Source organism: Oculina patagonica, chromosome 10 (assembly GCF_052425735.1).
Source record: "Oculina patagonica isolate OP01 chromosome 10, crgOcupat, whole genome shotgun sequence".
Taxonomy (NCBI): domain Eukaryota; kingdom Metazoa; phylum Cnidaria; class Anthozoa; order Scleractinia; family Oculinidae; genus Oculina; species Oculina patagonica.
In genome coordinates this window covers 8,156,476-8,170,253 of record NC_135767.1, presented here as the reverse complement: position 1 = coordinate 8,170,253, position 13,778 = coordinate 8,156,476, and the positions used below count along the sequence as shown (strand labels likewise).

General features: G+C 37.6%; 1 protein-coding gene across 1 annotated transcript; it reads right to left on the bottom strand.

The window, feature by feature from the left end:
* Positions 1 to 2,140: 2,140 nt before the first annotated feature.
* On the bottom strand, positions 2,141 to 12,989 carry LOC144667122 (HMG box-containing protein 1-like). The gene is made up of 8 exons (XM_078528510.1): positions 12,326 to 12,989; positions 8,090 to 8,295; positions 6,014 to 6,277; positions 5,370 to 5,623; positions 5,206 to 5,263; positions 4,834 to 5,012; positions 4,184 to 4,325; positions 2,141 to 2,479 (listed from the first exon to the last, which is right to left on the bottom strand). The coding sequence occupies exons 1-8, from the start codon at positions 12,477 to 12,479 to the stop codon at positions 2,447 to 2,449; spliced, it is 1,290 nt and encodes a 429-aa protein (XP_078384636.1). The 5' UTR covers positions 12,480 to 12,989; the 3' UTR covers positions 2,141 to 2,446.
* Positions 12,990 to 13,778: the final 789 nt, after the last annotated feature.

The window sequence follows — 13,778 nt, the reverse complement described above, 5'->3', positions numbered from 1 at the left end:
ATGCTGTCATGTTAATTATTCACTGAATTCGCGTTCTAGAAAACTTCCCCCGAGAGCAACAGGGTGTCACTTACGTACGGAAAAAAAAAAAACAAAAAAAAAAAAAAAAAAAAAACCCAGGGGGGGGGGGGGGGACAGCAGGGGCAGTTGCCCCCGCCAGGAAAACTAAATTTCTAACATAGTGTTTGATTTTGCTGGGCTATTTCTTGTAGATATACCCCCCAGGCGGAGTTTGCCCCCGCAGGACAAAAAATCCTAGGTACGGCCCTGCCAACCATACATAACCAACGTTATCCATCTTTTCGACAACCGGCGCCATATACAAGGAGAAATCATCTATTAACTTTCCAATTTCCAATTAATTGTCGAATTTTCTTCGAATTTCGCTATATGAATATCAAACAGACATATTATGAGACTAATGAAATCATCAACTAAGTGATATTCTATTGATCAATGATTTGATATTATATGCCCTTCATCCTTCCTTTATTCGATATCATTGACTTCCTCTCTGGTAAGCACTCCCACTTTGAGACATTTTTGTCAAGTTTCTAAGAAAGCAATTATTATACATCCTTGAGAAGAGAACGCAATTGCCACGTAAAACTTTTGAACGTAACTTTAACTATGATTATGTAAGCCTATAATTATATAGTGTTTTCCTCACGTACAAATGAAAGCTAACCATTCTCAGGCTAACGAAGCGCTAATTAGGCCAATCACGGTGCTAATTAGGCTATTAAACCAAGAGCTATTAGGCTATCAGGAGTGCTATAAGGCTAAAAATAGTCACTCCATATTAACTCGAAACTAGCACTCATGAAATGTTTTCTAGCTTATTCTGAGAAAAGTCAAATCTTCTCTAGTAGCATGGAAACTTCTCAGACTTCCGCAGACGTAAAAGGAAGTTTCATTGACAGAAACTCGGTACATTATCGCTTCCCTATCGTTTTGGTAAAAGTAGTAAGTTCCTGTCTATATTAAGCACCATTTCTTGATCTAAACGATAAGCTCTCAGCCAAACTTAAAGTAATCTTCTAGCACCTTTGAAAGAGTAGCCGAGTCGGTTTGTGGTCAAATATGGAATCTGGCGTCAAGAAGACCCTTTCCGCGTTCCACATTTGTTGTGTCGCAATAACCGTGAAAGCTGTATTAAGTGATCGGGTTATGAAGATGGAATCCATCAGAAAAACTGAGTAATATCAATTTTAGTTGGACAAAAATCGAGTTCCAGAATAATTTTAATCATATTGTGTTATTTTCTACCCTTTTTAAAAGCTAAAGATGTAAGCAATTATCCGTGAGAACGCCAACAACAATTTCCTATGAGAGTCTTAGAAAATTAATTTCAAAGTTCACAAGAACCATGAAAACTATAGGTAAAATCTCACGTGTAGCTATTTTGTAAAAAAAAAATCGTCTTTTAAGTGATTCATCAGTGGAATTCAGTGGAACTTCGAAATTTGTTTTCGATTGGTGTTGTAAGAAATTATTTCTTTTGGTAAGATATCTGTCACAGTAACACTGAACTGAAGTTTGCAGTAAGATGTAAATAATTTTGGTACATAATTTATCTAATTAATACTTTAGGTCCTGGCGGATTCCGTCTTATTTTTTTAAAAATGAGGGGTGGGGGTGGGGCTTTTTAGGCTTGTTATTGAGGGGGGTGGAGGTGGGGTTATCTTTAATCAAATATCAGTTAGGGTACATACAAAAGAAAAAAGGAAACTTTTTAATATTTTAGGGCTGTTTAGAAACACACTTTAACAAAATAGTTACTATAAAAGTACATAAGGTGAATAAATAACGCTCTAAATCTCGTTGTCTTATTAAAAAAATGGAATATTTACCACCGAAGGAGATCGGGGAGGCTTATCAAACATTCCAGGAGGATGCTTAATAGAGCTATGGGTCCCTCAAAATTTTGCAGTCCTCGCAAAATTACGCTTTTGCTTTGAATTCCCGCAAAAAATTTGTTCGCATGCTCGGGTTTTTAGTGGATGTAGGTTTTTAAAAAGTGCTCGTTGCTCGCCAGGCTAACTTTTGTCAATGCTTGTGCTCGCAAAGACCATTCGATACCCCTAGAGCTTTTTGCTAAATAGTCTTATACAGCAATTAATCCAACAAAACACACAAATAAAGGATTTTTCAAGCCTTTGTATTTAATCGTGACAAGTTGTCCTTAAAAACTAAATAAGTTAAAAACCTCTCATTCTTCTATAAAAATCATGAACCAAATAAGCGCATTTCACAACTATGTTGAACTATTTACAAGGTACAATGCTTTTTCTTTTAAATACGTCATACATAGTATGACTTGCTTGGTGTTTTCAACAATGAAAAGATACTGTTCGCATGGCAAAAAATATATCGTATATATATATTACAAAAAAATCTAGACGAAAAATATATTAAACTATCAATAAACCAATGTGGAACTCTTTCATGGCCGTCTGTAGCTTATCTTGGATGAGCCCTGAAACAGAAAATATAAAGGAATTTTTAGAACTGTCAATTGTTGCGAACTATAAATAGAAAGTGTTGTAATCTTAGACAATGTTAAACAGCGCCATCTCAACAGGGCCGTAACTAGCAAGAGGCAAAACGAGGCACTTGCCTCGTCTACATTTTTAAGACCAAAATTAAGACGGAATCCACTAGGAAGTCGAGTAATATTTATTAAAGTTGGACAAAAATCAAGTACCAGAATAATTTAAATCCTTTGCGTTATTTTCTACCCTTAATAAAAGGTAAAGATGTAAGTAATTATCCGTGATAACACCAACAACAATTTCTTATCAGAGTCTGAGAAAATGAATTTCAAAGTTCACAAGCTATAGGCAAAATCTCACGTGTAGCCATTTTGTAAATTCGTCTTTAAGCGATTCAGTGGAACTTCGAAATTTGTTTTCGATGTGTGGTGTTGTTAGAAAAGATTTCTTTTGATAAGATATTTGAAGCAGTAACAAAAAAGTTTGCAATAAGGTGGAAATAATTTTGTTACAACAATTTCTTATCAGAGTCTGAGAAAATGATATTCAAAGTTCACAAGCTATGGGCAAAAGCTCACATCTTTTAAGCGATTCATGGGAATTCAGTGGAACTTCGAAATTTGTTTTCGATGTTTGGTGTTGTTAGAAAAGATTTCTTTCGATAAGATATTTGAAGCAGTAACACAAAAGCTTGCAATCAGGTGTAAATAGTTTTGGTACATAATTTTGTCCAATAACTACTCGAAGTCCTGGCGGATTTCCTCTTAAAAACATGCGTTTAGCTAGGAAAAAAACGAGATTGATGTTTTCCAAAGGAAACACGTTATGAAAATGCTGCAAATAGCGTTTCAGAGCTTTTCAGTAGATTTCAAAAATTTCTGGGGTGCATTCCCAGATAGCCACCCCTGTAGTGGCTCGTGCTTTCGACGATCGCACATTTTGCTTTGTCTATGCCGAAAGCCTGCCTACAGCCCTGCTCTGGCTGCTTTTATTGCGAATTTTTTGTCGATTTTAGGAGACATGATTCAGGAAATTGTTTGGTTAAAATATTTTGCATTAAATAAGATGGATATTGATGAACAATCTAGTAAAGTCACAAAAAAGGTTGAAATTCTTAACGGTTTTGTTGGCATTGCGGTTTCATTCGAATCTTTTTATATGTAACGAGAAAACGTCGAAAAAGCTGCAAAACAGCGAGACAACGGTAGAATTTAGCCTTACTGACATTAAGATTATTTTTTACCATTTATTAGCTTAGAGTTTGTCTTTGTTATGGTTAGTTACCTCCTAAAATAAAAACACGACAAACAAATTTTGATCTACTTCTCTCGGCGGAGGTTTTCCCGCCAAAATGATATTCACATGAGCTGAAAGTTCCCTCGGAAAAATAAATATCTCTTTGAACTGAAAGGAAGACGAATTTTAATGTTTCTATCCTTTGATATTGATCATGCCTTTGAAAGGAAAATGGCTAAATGTTTATATGCTCATGCTCCCAGCTTGCACTTTGTCCTGGAAACCAGTATGTTAACGTCAGGGCCAAAAAACCTAATAGAGCTAATGTCTACAATGGTAACGTGGCTGTTTAATTGGTTTCAGGGCTTAAAAGGGTTAATACATCATCAAAATCTTCCAACTAGAACTAAAAAAAATGTATGGAGACCAATAAGGAGAATTTGCTAACTGACCTCAGAGTTTCTCTTTCTCTTCCAGCAGTCTGGATTAACTCTCTTGTGCTCATCCGCCAAAAGCTTTGCTTGCACTACATACTCTCGTCTGTCTTCCTGTTTCATGGCTTTCCACTTGTCTCCTAGAATCACACTGATTGCTCTAAAGCAAACCAAAAAAAAACATTTTTTAAGAAAATTTCCAAACATTGCAACATAGTAGTGGGAAGTGCAGTAGCGCCTAATGGGTAGTGCACTGGACTCCGGATCGCGCGGTCCGGGCTCGAGGCCTAGTCAGGGTCACTGCGTTGTGTCCTTGGCCAAGACACTTAACTCTCATAGTGCCTCTCTCCACCCAGATGTATAAATGGGAACCGGCATTTTTAATACTAGGGGTAGCCCTGCGATGGACTTGCATCCTATAAAAGGGGAGTAAAAATACTCCTTGTCGCTTTATGCTACGGAAACAGAGAGTCACTGGGCTCAAGTGCAGCCTTCCTTCTAATAAAAGGGCCAGTGAATTTTTTTCATTTATTACGGAAACGCTGAAACAATTGTTAAGCCAAATATATTAGGATTATTTTCTCTTGATCAGGATAATGACATCACTCAATTTATAGTCTCATTTCTAGATTCTGATTGGCTAAAGAAAAACAGCGCCCAGGGCTTACCTGTTATCTTTACCGGGGTGGGCTTGGGTGATTTCCAGTCTAAAGCGTTTAGCAAACAGCATAAATGCGTTCATAGGCCTCTTGGTAAACTGATGCGTGTTGTTTCGTTTTACTGGGCTGGGAGGACAACGGGACTCTGAGAGTAATTTTGTTCGGCGGTGACTGTGTTCTTCTTTATCCTGTCACGTAAAAAAAGGTTTCAGTTTACGTTTGAAATAGTTTTTATTTATATCTTTTTTTATCTTTTCCCTCAAGCTGAATCACTTTCTATGCCAAACCCGGTAAATAACGTGAGTCTCTGCACGTCTGATATATACTCTCATGTAGATCTGATATCCGGTTATCTTAAGCTTATCGGCTGTTAGGACATACCTTTGCCATACTGCTAAGTGTAAGTGCGGCTGTTGAATCCATAGCAGTGAATTCAGACCTAAAAGTAAAACATTCTTGATTAAAACTGATTCACAACAGGAAAAGTAGCCAACAAAGTAGGCGAGAGGAACACCTCTTCATATTTCATCTCCCATTGTACTTACGATTTTTTGTCCCCATCCAATTGAGTTCCTTCGAGACTTCCCACAACATCCGGGTCACATGGCAATACACAAACGTCACCACGTTGCAACGGCTGACAGCTTATCCCATAATGCAGTTCAGTCGCAGCAGGGTTGAAGGAAGCCCAGCCTGTCCTGTCTGTTCGCTTGACGAAGAATGGATGGTCAGCGGTGATCTCTGCCTGCAGGCTTGTTTGGTCATTGTTACATGATTTGAAGGACACAATACATTCCTCCTGTTGAAAAAACAGAGATAGTATTAGTATTAATCATATTAATTAGTAGTTTAAGTGCGCACAAAAGCTTGTCAGTCAGTCAGTCAGTCAGTCAGTCAGTCAATCAGTCAGTCAATCAGTCACTCAGTCAGTCAGATAGGCAAACAGTACACCTCAAAGTCAGTCAGTCAGTCAGACAGACATTCAGACAGATAGTTAGTCAGTCAGAAAGATTAGTCAGTCAGACAGACAGTCAATCAGTCAGGCAACCAGACAGCCAGACAGCTACAGTCAGTAAAGCGAATTCAACTACAACGAACAATTTGGAAGGAACTATATAGTTAAGAAAGAGGCTGCTGGTTGTTAATATCTCACTAAAACATAATTATTTAATTAAAACGATCAACATACGGTGTTCTCGTCGTATTTTGCTCTGTTAATCCTCTCATAATCAACCACTTCAAGTCCATCTTGAAACATATCATCTAAAATATCTTCCATATCTATATCACCAACAGTTCTCCATGTCCAGCCATCTTCATCCAGGAAATTGACTTTGGTTCCCGCCATAAAACATCGCCACTTGCCAGCTGGCGTTGCCTGAAGTGGCGTTCTTTGGGTTGTAGATTCTGAACTTGTTTGTGAAACGCATCGCCAGTTGCTTGGTTGAAAATCCTGCATTATGAAACACACAAGTTTTAAAAATGATACACAGCTACGGGGATACGCACAATCTGTGACACAGGTTTTAATTTAGCCATATGTTGCATCATCTGCATGTCGAAATTTTCGGTGATCATCGTTCTTAACGATCATTCGAAGACTATATCGAACGTCGCCCGAAGGTTATTCGAATTGGTCCCGAAAATGTTCAAAAGCCGAAGGAAAAAGCCGAAGGAAAAATGTTCCGAAGATTGTTCGAATATTACCTGAAAGTTTTTGAAAGTTCCGTACACTATTATTTTTTTTTAAAGATCGCATGAATTTTCATTCTACGCCATCTCAATCATTGTTTTTTTTAGAGCGCTTCCAAATTTACGTCTTATTATCTTTGAATCCTTTGTGTTAAGTCATTTGGTGATCGCGCCATCCAATAAACCAAGAAACTGCGTCTTGCACCTTGCTCTTAAAAGAATTCTCTAATTTTAGACCTGATTTTTTACTAGCGAGGCAAGAATAAGCCTATGCACAAGAGTATGTCCAGGCAAGCACTGAAAAACACAAAAGCACAAGACTCAAAACATTTTTATTTCATAACTGTGCTTGAGCCTGTCGACCCAGCGTTTCGCGGATTTAGCTTATATTTATGAAAACCGGTCAGCAACGTCAGTTTCCTTCGAACGCGCACGTGACTTATTTTAGCCAATACAGAGGAAGCAAAAGAGTTCACAATGGGTCAAAACATACACGCATGTGCTAAATAAAGACGCTTTCGACTCTATTTCTGATAGAAGTGTCACCAAAAAAGGACAAAGTCGGCTATTTTTGGCTTTAAATATTGATTTTCAATATTATTTCCTTTTAACGATCAATCATCGGATAAGTGTTGTAATTTATTAGCGTCTTATTTAACAAGAGTACTTCCTGAAACGCCAATATCAAAACTGTTTCAACGACTCCGATTGACTAATTCGAAACGAAACGAAACGACTCGATAACTTCTATTCGAACGACCTTTTCGTATCCACCAGCGAACAACGAAACTCTCAACTAAACACGAAAACTAGCATACTAATAAGTCAAAGTCCCGTAGGACGAATAACTAATTATTCCCTGTGGGGCGCAGCTTAAACAAACATTCGCCGCAACAAAAACAATGACTAAACCGTCAAAACATCTGCGTAGAAAAGTGGCGGTTTCTTATCTTCCGTCAAGACGGAGACATTTCGAAAGCATTTCCTGAATAGAAAAAAGAAAAAAAAAACGATTTACTGCTACAAAAAAACACACAACAAAAACAGTCCTATAGTCGAGTTTTAGCGCATACCATGGCCACAAAACCAATAATGCAATACAAGCAATCTCCATGTCATATCAAAGTTTTTTTTTTGGATTTTTATTTTTTTCAGCATTCTGCTAGCAATCTACAACACTTTACACGTTCACGAAGTTTTGGTCAACAAGCCACGAGCTATGCGACTTCTGATTATAATTTTGACACACAATAGTGTAAGGTTTTTTTTAATGCGGAATAACCTTTACTCCTATTCAATATCAGCGGAAGAAAGATTTTTTTTTCACTCAAGGAGTAGTGCGTTCCGTACAATTCCGGACATTTTTTTGTGGCGCTGTAAGGGGACGGCAACATTCTAAAGATTCTACTTTCCTCAGGAACCAAACAAGAGAAAGAGCTATTATGACTATACCTTTCGTTCGAGTATAGTAAAAACAGGTTTCAAAACTGGTTCCAAAACTAGTGATTAGAAAAACCTTAAGGGAACTGGGAGCGAGACATTTTGCTGTCTCTCCCCAGTCCCTATCACATACCATTTGCTTCGGGTCAACAAGCTGAGGAGGTGGACTATCGTCTTCACGGCGCCTGCCATCTGCGTTCTCACCGCTGACCTCTTGCACCAAAGGGCTTTGAGGACTAGTAGCAATCAGGGCAAACTCAGTCAATAGGTTTACTTCTGGGCGTAAATTTAACGCTGGGGGAACGTTACGGGGTTTTGATGGCATCCTTGTTGGATTGTCTGTATTCAAGAAAAAAATAAACAAAGTTACTCAAAAAGGTTACAATTAGTTAAGCGTCAAATAAAAGAAGAATAAAAACGTTGCGGAATAAAATATATTATTTTTATTTTTTATTCAATTGCAAAGGAGGGACTCAATTAAAGGCTCAAAACGACCAGGCACTAGTTAGTGGACAAAGCTGAATTAAACAAAACTTTGCGCTGATATAGGGATGGTACACCCCAAATGCATTTTACGGGCCCCAGATGTTCAAAGGGTGGATAACGCTAGCCACCGGATAAATCGCTTTCCAGTGGATAACTGTCACACAAAACCTACTTCGCGATCCACCGCGCCGGCCAGTGATTTATCCGGTGGATACGTTATCCACTCTTTAAACAACTGGGGCCAGACCTCTAATTTTTGGCATAAGACACAAATTATAAAGGTTGGTTCGCACGTGTGAGGTAGACACAAGTACAACAAGCGACGAACGAAAATACGCTGGCGCATTAGAGATCTTTTTCCAAGATGGCGGACGAGGCGCCATTTTCGCTCTAGCTGTGATACCAAAATGTTTTTGCTCATTCCGCTCGTTCGCATTTTCCAGTTAAATGTCTAATTGCATGATGCAGGCGCAAGTAAAACGCATGAAAGCCCAAGTGCCATAAACGCATTATCATGCAGTAACGGTAGTAGAAGGGCATAAGTTGTCCATTTTATGTCCTTCGATTTTTGGTTGACTGATAACTTGCGGTAAAAATGGCCAGGCCAGCCTCTGTAAGTCCTGTTATACCGGAAAGTTCTTGTTTAACCGGTCAAATTAAGCTACAATTTTGCCTTCAGGTAACGAAAGATCGCAGAGTTGACTTCCATCATAACTTGAATCGAGAATTGAGGGCGACACTCAAAATAACATAAACAATAACATTACACAACACCGTTTTGATGTTTCATATTCTAAAAATATGAATTTCTTCTGCGTGCTATGACACGCCAAAGATTAAACGACCAAATCTTATTCAATTGTTTACTTAAGCAGAAATTCACACTGCTTATTAAGGTGGCTTAGCTGGTATAAGCGCATTTTACTGAAAGATTCTTCTAAAACAACGATCTATTAGCTTTGGTAGGGCTAAAGTTGCATGAACGTAACAAATATATATATTTTTCTCACTTTGCTGTAGTTCATGCGATGCGCTTTTTCAAGGGAGTGAAAAGGACGTATTTAAACAAGCGAACTCAACAGGCGAAGCTAACGACAAAAACAGTGCAATTCAATGAGTCTGACCTTAAAAAGTTGTAAAGTTTTTTTTACATGTACTCTCAAACTCATTAATAATTCATCAAGTTAAAGCAATGAAAATCATAACCGTGAAGGAGGTTTGGATACCCGGTTTAAATAAGCATAGATTTTTTATGATTTTATTTTTCCGTTTACTCCGTAGTTTTTGTTTCGATTGAGCAGATATATCAAACACTCGAGACAGTGTTTCATTGCCTATCCAAACACCTCGAATTTCGTCAAAAATACTCTGCTGCGCGTCGTATTTTCATCGCACCGGTATCGCGGAGGTCACGGGTTCGAATCCCGTTGAAGCCCTGAATTTTTTTCAGGCTTCTTTATTCCTATTGCTTAAATTGGAAATTCACTGCGATGATCATTTATCACATTCATATCCATCCGCAGTTCATATATGAATCATTTCATATACATTACATCATTTCACTCCTCTCACGGGTAAAATATGAACTCACAATTGACCTCGCTCCCAATGTGTGGCTTCAATAGCTCAGTTGGTAGAGCATCGCACCGGTATCGCGGAGGTCACGGGTTCGAATCCCGTTGAAGCCCTGAATTTTTTTTTCAGGCTTCTTTATTCCAATTGCTTAAATTGGAAATTCACTGCGATGATCATTTATCACATTCTCTTGTCACTGTTGGGATATTCCGGTGAAACACTGTCGCTCGTGTTGGATATATTACATGAAATTCTAACGAAACAATAGCAAGGTTAATCCATCCTATATAAAAGTTTCATGCCAATAAAGAGCTTTGTTGTTGTTTTTTTTTGTATAAGCCGTCTTGAAATTTGCAATTGCTTCCGGCTAAGCCGGGTGAATGAATACTAGACTCTAACCATCGACCTTCCAAGGTAAGTCGCGTCAAGTTATAGGGAGAATAACTGAGGAACGCGCGGCGTGGCCGAGTAGTTTAGAACGCTGGATTTGAAATTTAGAGGTCCCTGGTTCAAATCTTGCACCCTGCTGCCACCAGCTTGATTTGTTCTCGGTAGTCTTGACTTCTTTCACCGCGCTTTTTTGTAAATACCGAAGAGTTCAGAGAGTATAAACTAATGAGGGGGAGGGGGTGGGGTGAGGGTGAGTAAGGAGAAGGTGGGGGAAGGACAAAATATGATATTTGTCAGTTTTCAAACAAACACGTGGCCAATTATCAGGTCGAGCTAGTCGAGACATGTTTTGTTAGTAAAACGTCAGGCTAATGGGCTATTTGTCTGGTTAACCTCGAAACGTCTGTTTAACAGAGATTAACAGCGCTTCTACTAACATACCTTTCATTAAATTTGTCATTTCAGTTAGGCCATTTGTCAGTTGGCGCCACGTTGGTCTACCAGAAAGGGCTTATCGAAAAATTAATGTCCAACACGACTTGAATGCAGATCGAGCTGAAATTTCGACTGAAAACAATATGCTTTCTAGTAACTAGGCTGGCAAGAGCACTTTCCATTTAAATATTTCTTTCAATTGGCACGGCTTTCGTAATTAAACACTCTCTTTTATGTTGTTTATTAGCAAGGAGAGTGCCACCAAAATGATAAAATCCGTTCTAATTTTAACTTTATTGAGCTTTCCTATTGACATTTTCTTTATTGGTACCAACAATAACATTTTCAGGCTATTTTTAATGCTTCAGGCTGCTTTCCTTTCAATTCAGGAAACGCCAATTTGAACATTTAAGAAGTGGTACCCAGGAATGGTATATTAACAACCAATATTTTTACTCGTTTATCGTAATCTTTTCACAAAAATACTTTAAATATAAAATTAGAATACAAAAATAACAACTTAGAAGTTTGCAATATTTTTAGACGGGCTTTCTGTGGAGTGTTTATTTTGGTGGCTATACATCAATATGGCCGACGCACAGTTCTCCCGTTCCGAAACTAGGCTTTCAATAACTTTGTCATGACTCAATTATCTGGCCTCAAAATTTTGCCAAGTTGTGTCCTAACATATCGAAATAAGATTATTACAAGGCTATTATAGACGTTTTGGTGAGCTGCGACAAATCAGCCCCAATCACTGATACTAAAATACGTTGCTGGCAAAATTCCCCCCCCCCCCCAAAAAAAAAAATAAATAAATAAATAAATAAATAAATAAAAAATTTCAAAAAATTTGTGCATCTATGATGTTGAAGGCCGGAAAGGAAGGTTCAAAAATTTTCAATTTTAGGATTAAAAAACAATAAACAGTAATGTGCGAAATCTTCATTGTTTTAATATTTAACATTAAGTATAGACAACGGTCTGGGATTTTAAATGCTAAACAATTGATCAGTGAGTTAACAAAAAGCACTTTACTCTAATGTTATGCTCGGTAAGATTAACGTGTTGAAAAAGTTCTTATTGAACAAAAACTTTAGAATTTCCGACAACAAAGACAAAATACAAGAAAATTATTAAAAAAAACGACCAAGAACGCTAAATTTAAATTAAGAGCATGTTTTTTTTTTTTGCCGCAATAGATTATGTAGATTCCAAAAAGTGTCTTTGTTTTGTTTAACGACGAAGCAATAATTTGTCCGGTGGAACTATTTTTAATCAAAACACAAGTCGGAAGTTGTTCTAAGCAAGGAAAGGCACGTTTATATTAAAGAGAAATAATCCAGATTTTTTTCGATCACAGCTCATTCAGTTTTGGTTTTGATTATCAAATTCTCTTCAATAGCTCCCCGATTTTTCTTCAGTAAAGGAAACAGGATTTGTTGTGTGCAAGCTAAAAAATATCGATATATAATTATCGTACCTTCTATTTCACTGGTGTTACCAAGTTCCATCTTGTTTTCTTCATCAAAATGCACTTTCTCCGAATGGTACTTCAAGCCATTGGAGCTCTTGAATGACTTAGGGCAGTGTCTGCAGTGGTAGGGTTTAAACTGTCGTTCTTTAAACGGTTGCATCACCAGGAATTATGCCTATCTATCAAGGCTGTCTGGAATAAAAAGGAAATAATTTTCGATAATTCACAGCAAGCGCTAGAAAATAAATCTCCTATTTTTATATTTGATCAGTCCAATCGGCTAATATTGCTGTAATAAACTGAAGCGAGCATAGCGTTTTCTGGTCTTAAAACCTCTCAATATAGAAGAGATGGGTTAAAACTTGTTTGAATAATCACATGGTTTGGAGAATTCTAGAACATTTTCTCGTCCTTTCACAGCCGAACCAGAAAAAATAAATCTCCTAGCAGACATTAAGCCATGCAGTAATACAATAGGCATAAAGGAAGACTGCATTTTCTCGCGACGATTTCTCAAGATTAAAAGAGATAGGTTCAAGCTAGTCAAAACGATTATATCATTTTTGCAAATTCTAGAATATTTTTCAGTCTTATACAAACACAAGTAAAAAGCTTGTACAATTTTGACAAGACTATTATGCCATATTTAACCCTTTAATCGGCCAGAAAACTATTCAAATGATAATTATTTGTGCAAATTCCATTGAATGTTTTAACTTTTAATCCTACATAAACACAGACTGCATAATCTTGTACAATTTTGACGAATCATCTGATATGGGATTTATCACCCATTTAATCGGTGCATGTTAGGGGACTCCTGATTTTGTGGGCTACTAAGTATAATAGCGACTGGCTTGCTGTCGATGATATATGCGATTTAGCGAGGTTAACAAACTGCTCTGCGTTTTGCAGTGGACTCAGTTTTTGAACGAATTTATCAACTGGCGCTATAGATCCAATTGACAGAGCTCCTGAATTTTAAGCGATGGGCGAAGAGGTTCAACAACGTGAAGCAAAGAAAATCGCAGCGAAATACTTTCAGTGATGCCTCACTTCAAATAGCATCGAACATTTACTTCAAAAGCAACCTATGACATTATATTAACTAAACAAAAGCTTACCACACGAAGTTTCAAACTTTTGCCGGCAACTTTTCGCAACGGGAAAATCTTCTTATGATAGTTCTAAAAAAGAAACCCCTTCGAGAATTCGATGGGTTTCCTAAATTCACCTTTCCTTTGTAAAATTTTCTGTTGATTTGACACATTCTTAAAAAATCTTGACAGTCATTAAATTTAATGCTGACAGAGCAGTTTTAGTTTCACTTCCTTTGTAAGCGGTTCAGTGATCGCTTACGATATTCTAACTCGCCGGCTTTAATGCCGGTGGATTCCTGAACAATCAAAGTTGCGGTTGACCCTGATAGAAACTTGCAGGGGTGGCGAAAGAATTCTTA

What these genes read in the sequence shown, in the direction of transcription:
- LOC144667122 (XM_078528510.1), bottom strand. Translation starts at nt 12,479, where the DNA reads ATGCAACCGTTTAAAGAACGACAGTTTAAACCCTACCACTGCAGACAC. An exon ending in CACTTAGCAGTATGGCAAAG is followed by an intron (nt 5,013 to 5,205) that starts GTATGTCCTAAC and finishes TTTACGTGACAG; the next exon opens with GATAAAGAAGAACACAGTCA. An exon ending in CACCCCGGTAAAGATAACAG is followed by an intron (nt 4,326 to 4,833) that starts GTAAGCCCTGGG and finishes GGTTTGCTTTAG; the next exon opens with AGCAATCAGTGTGATTCTAG.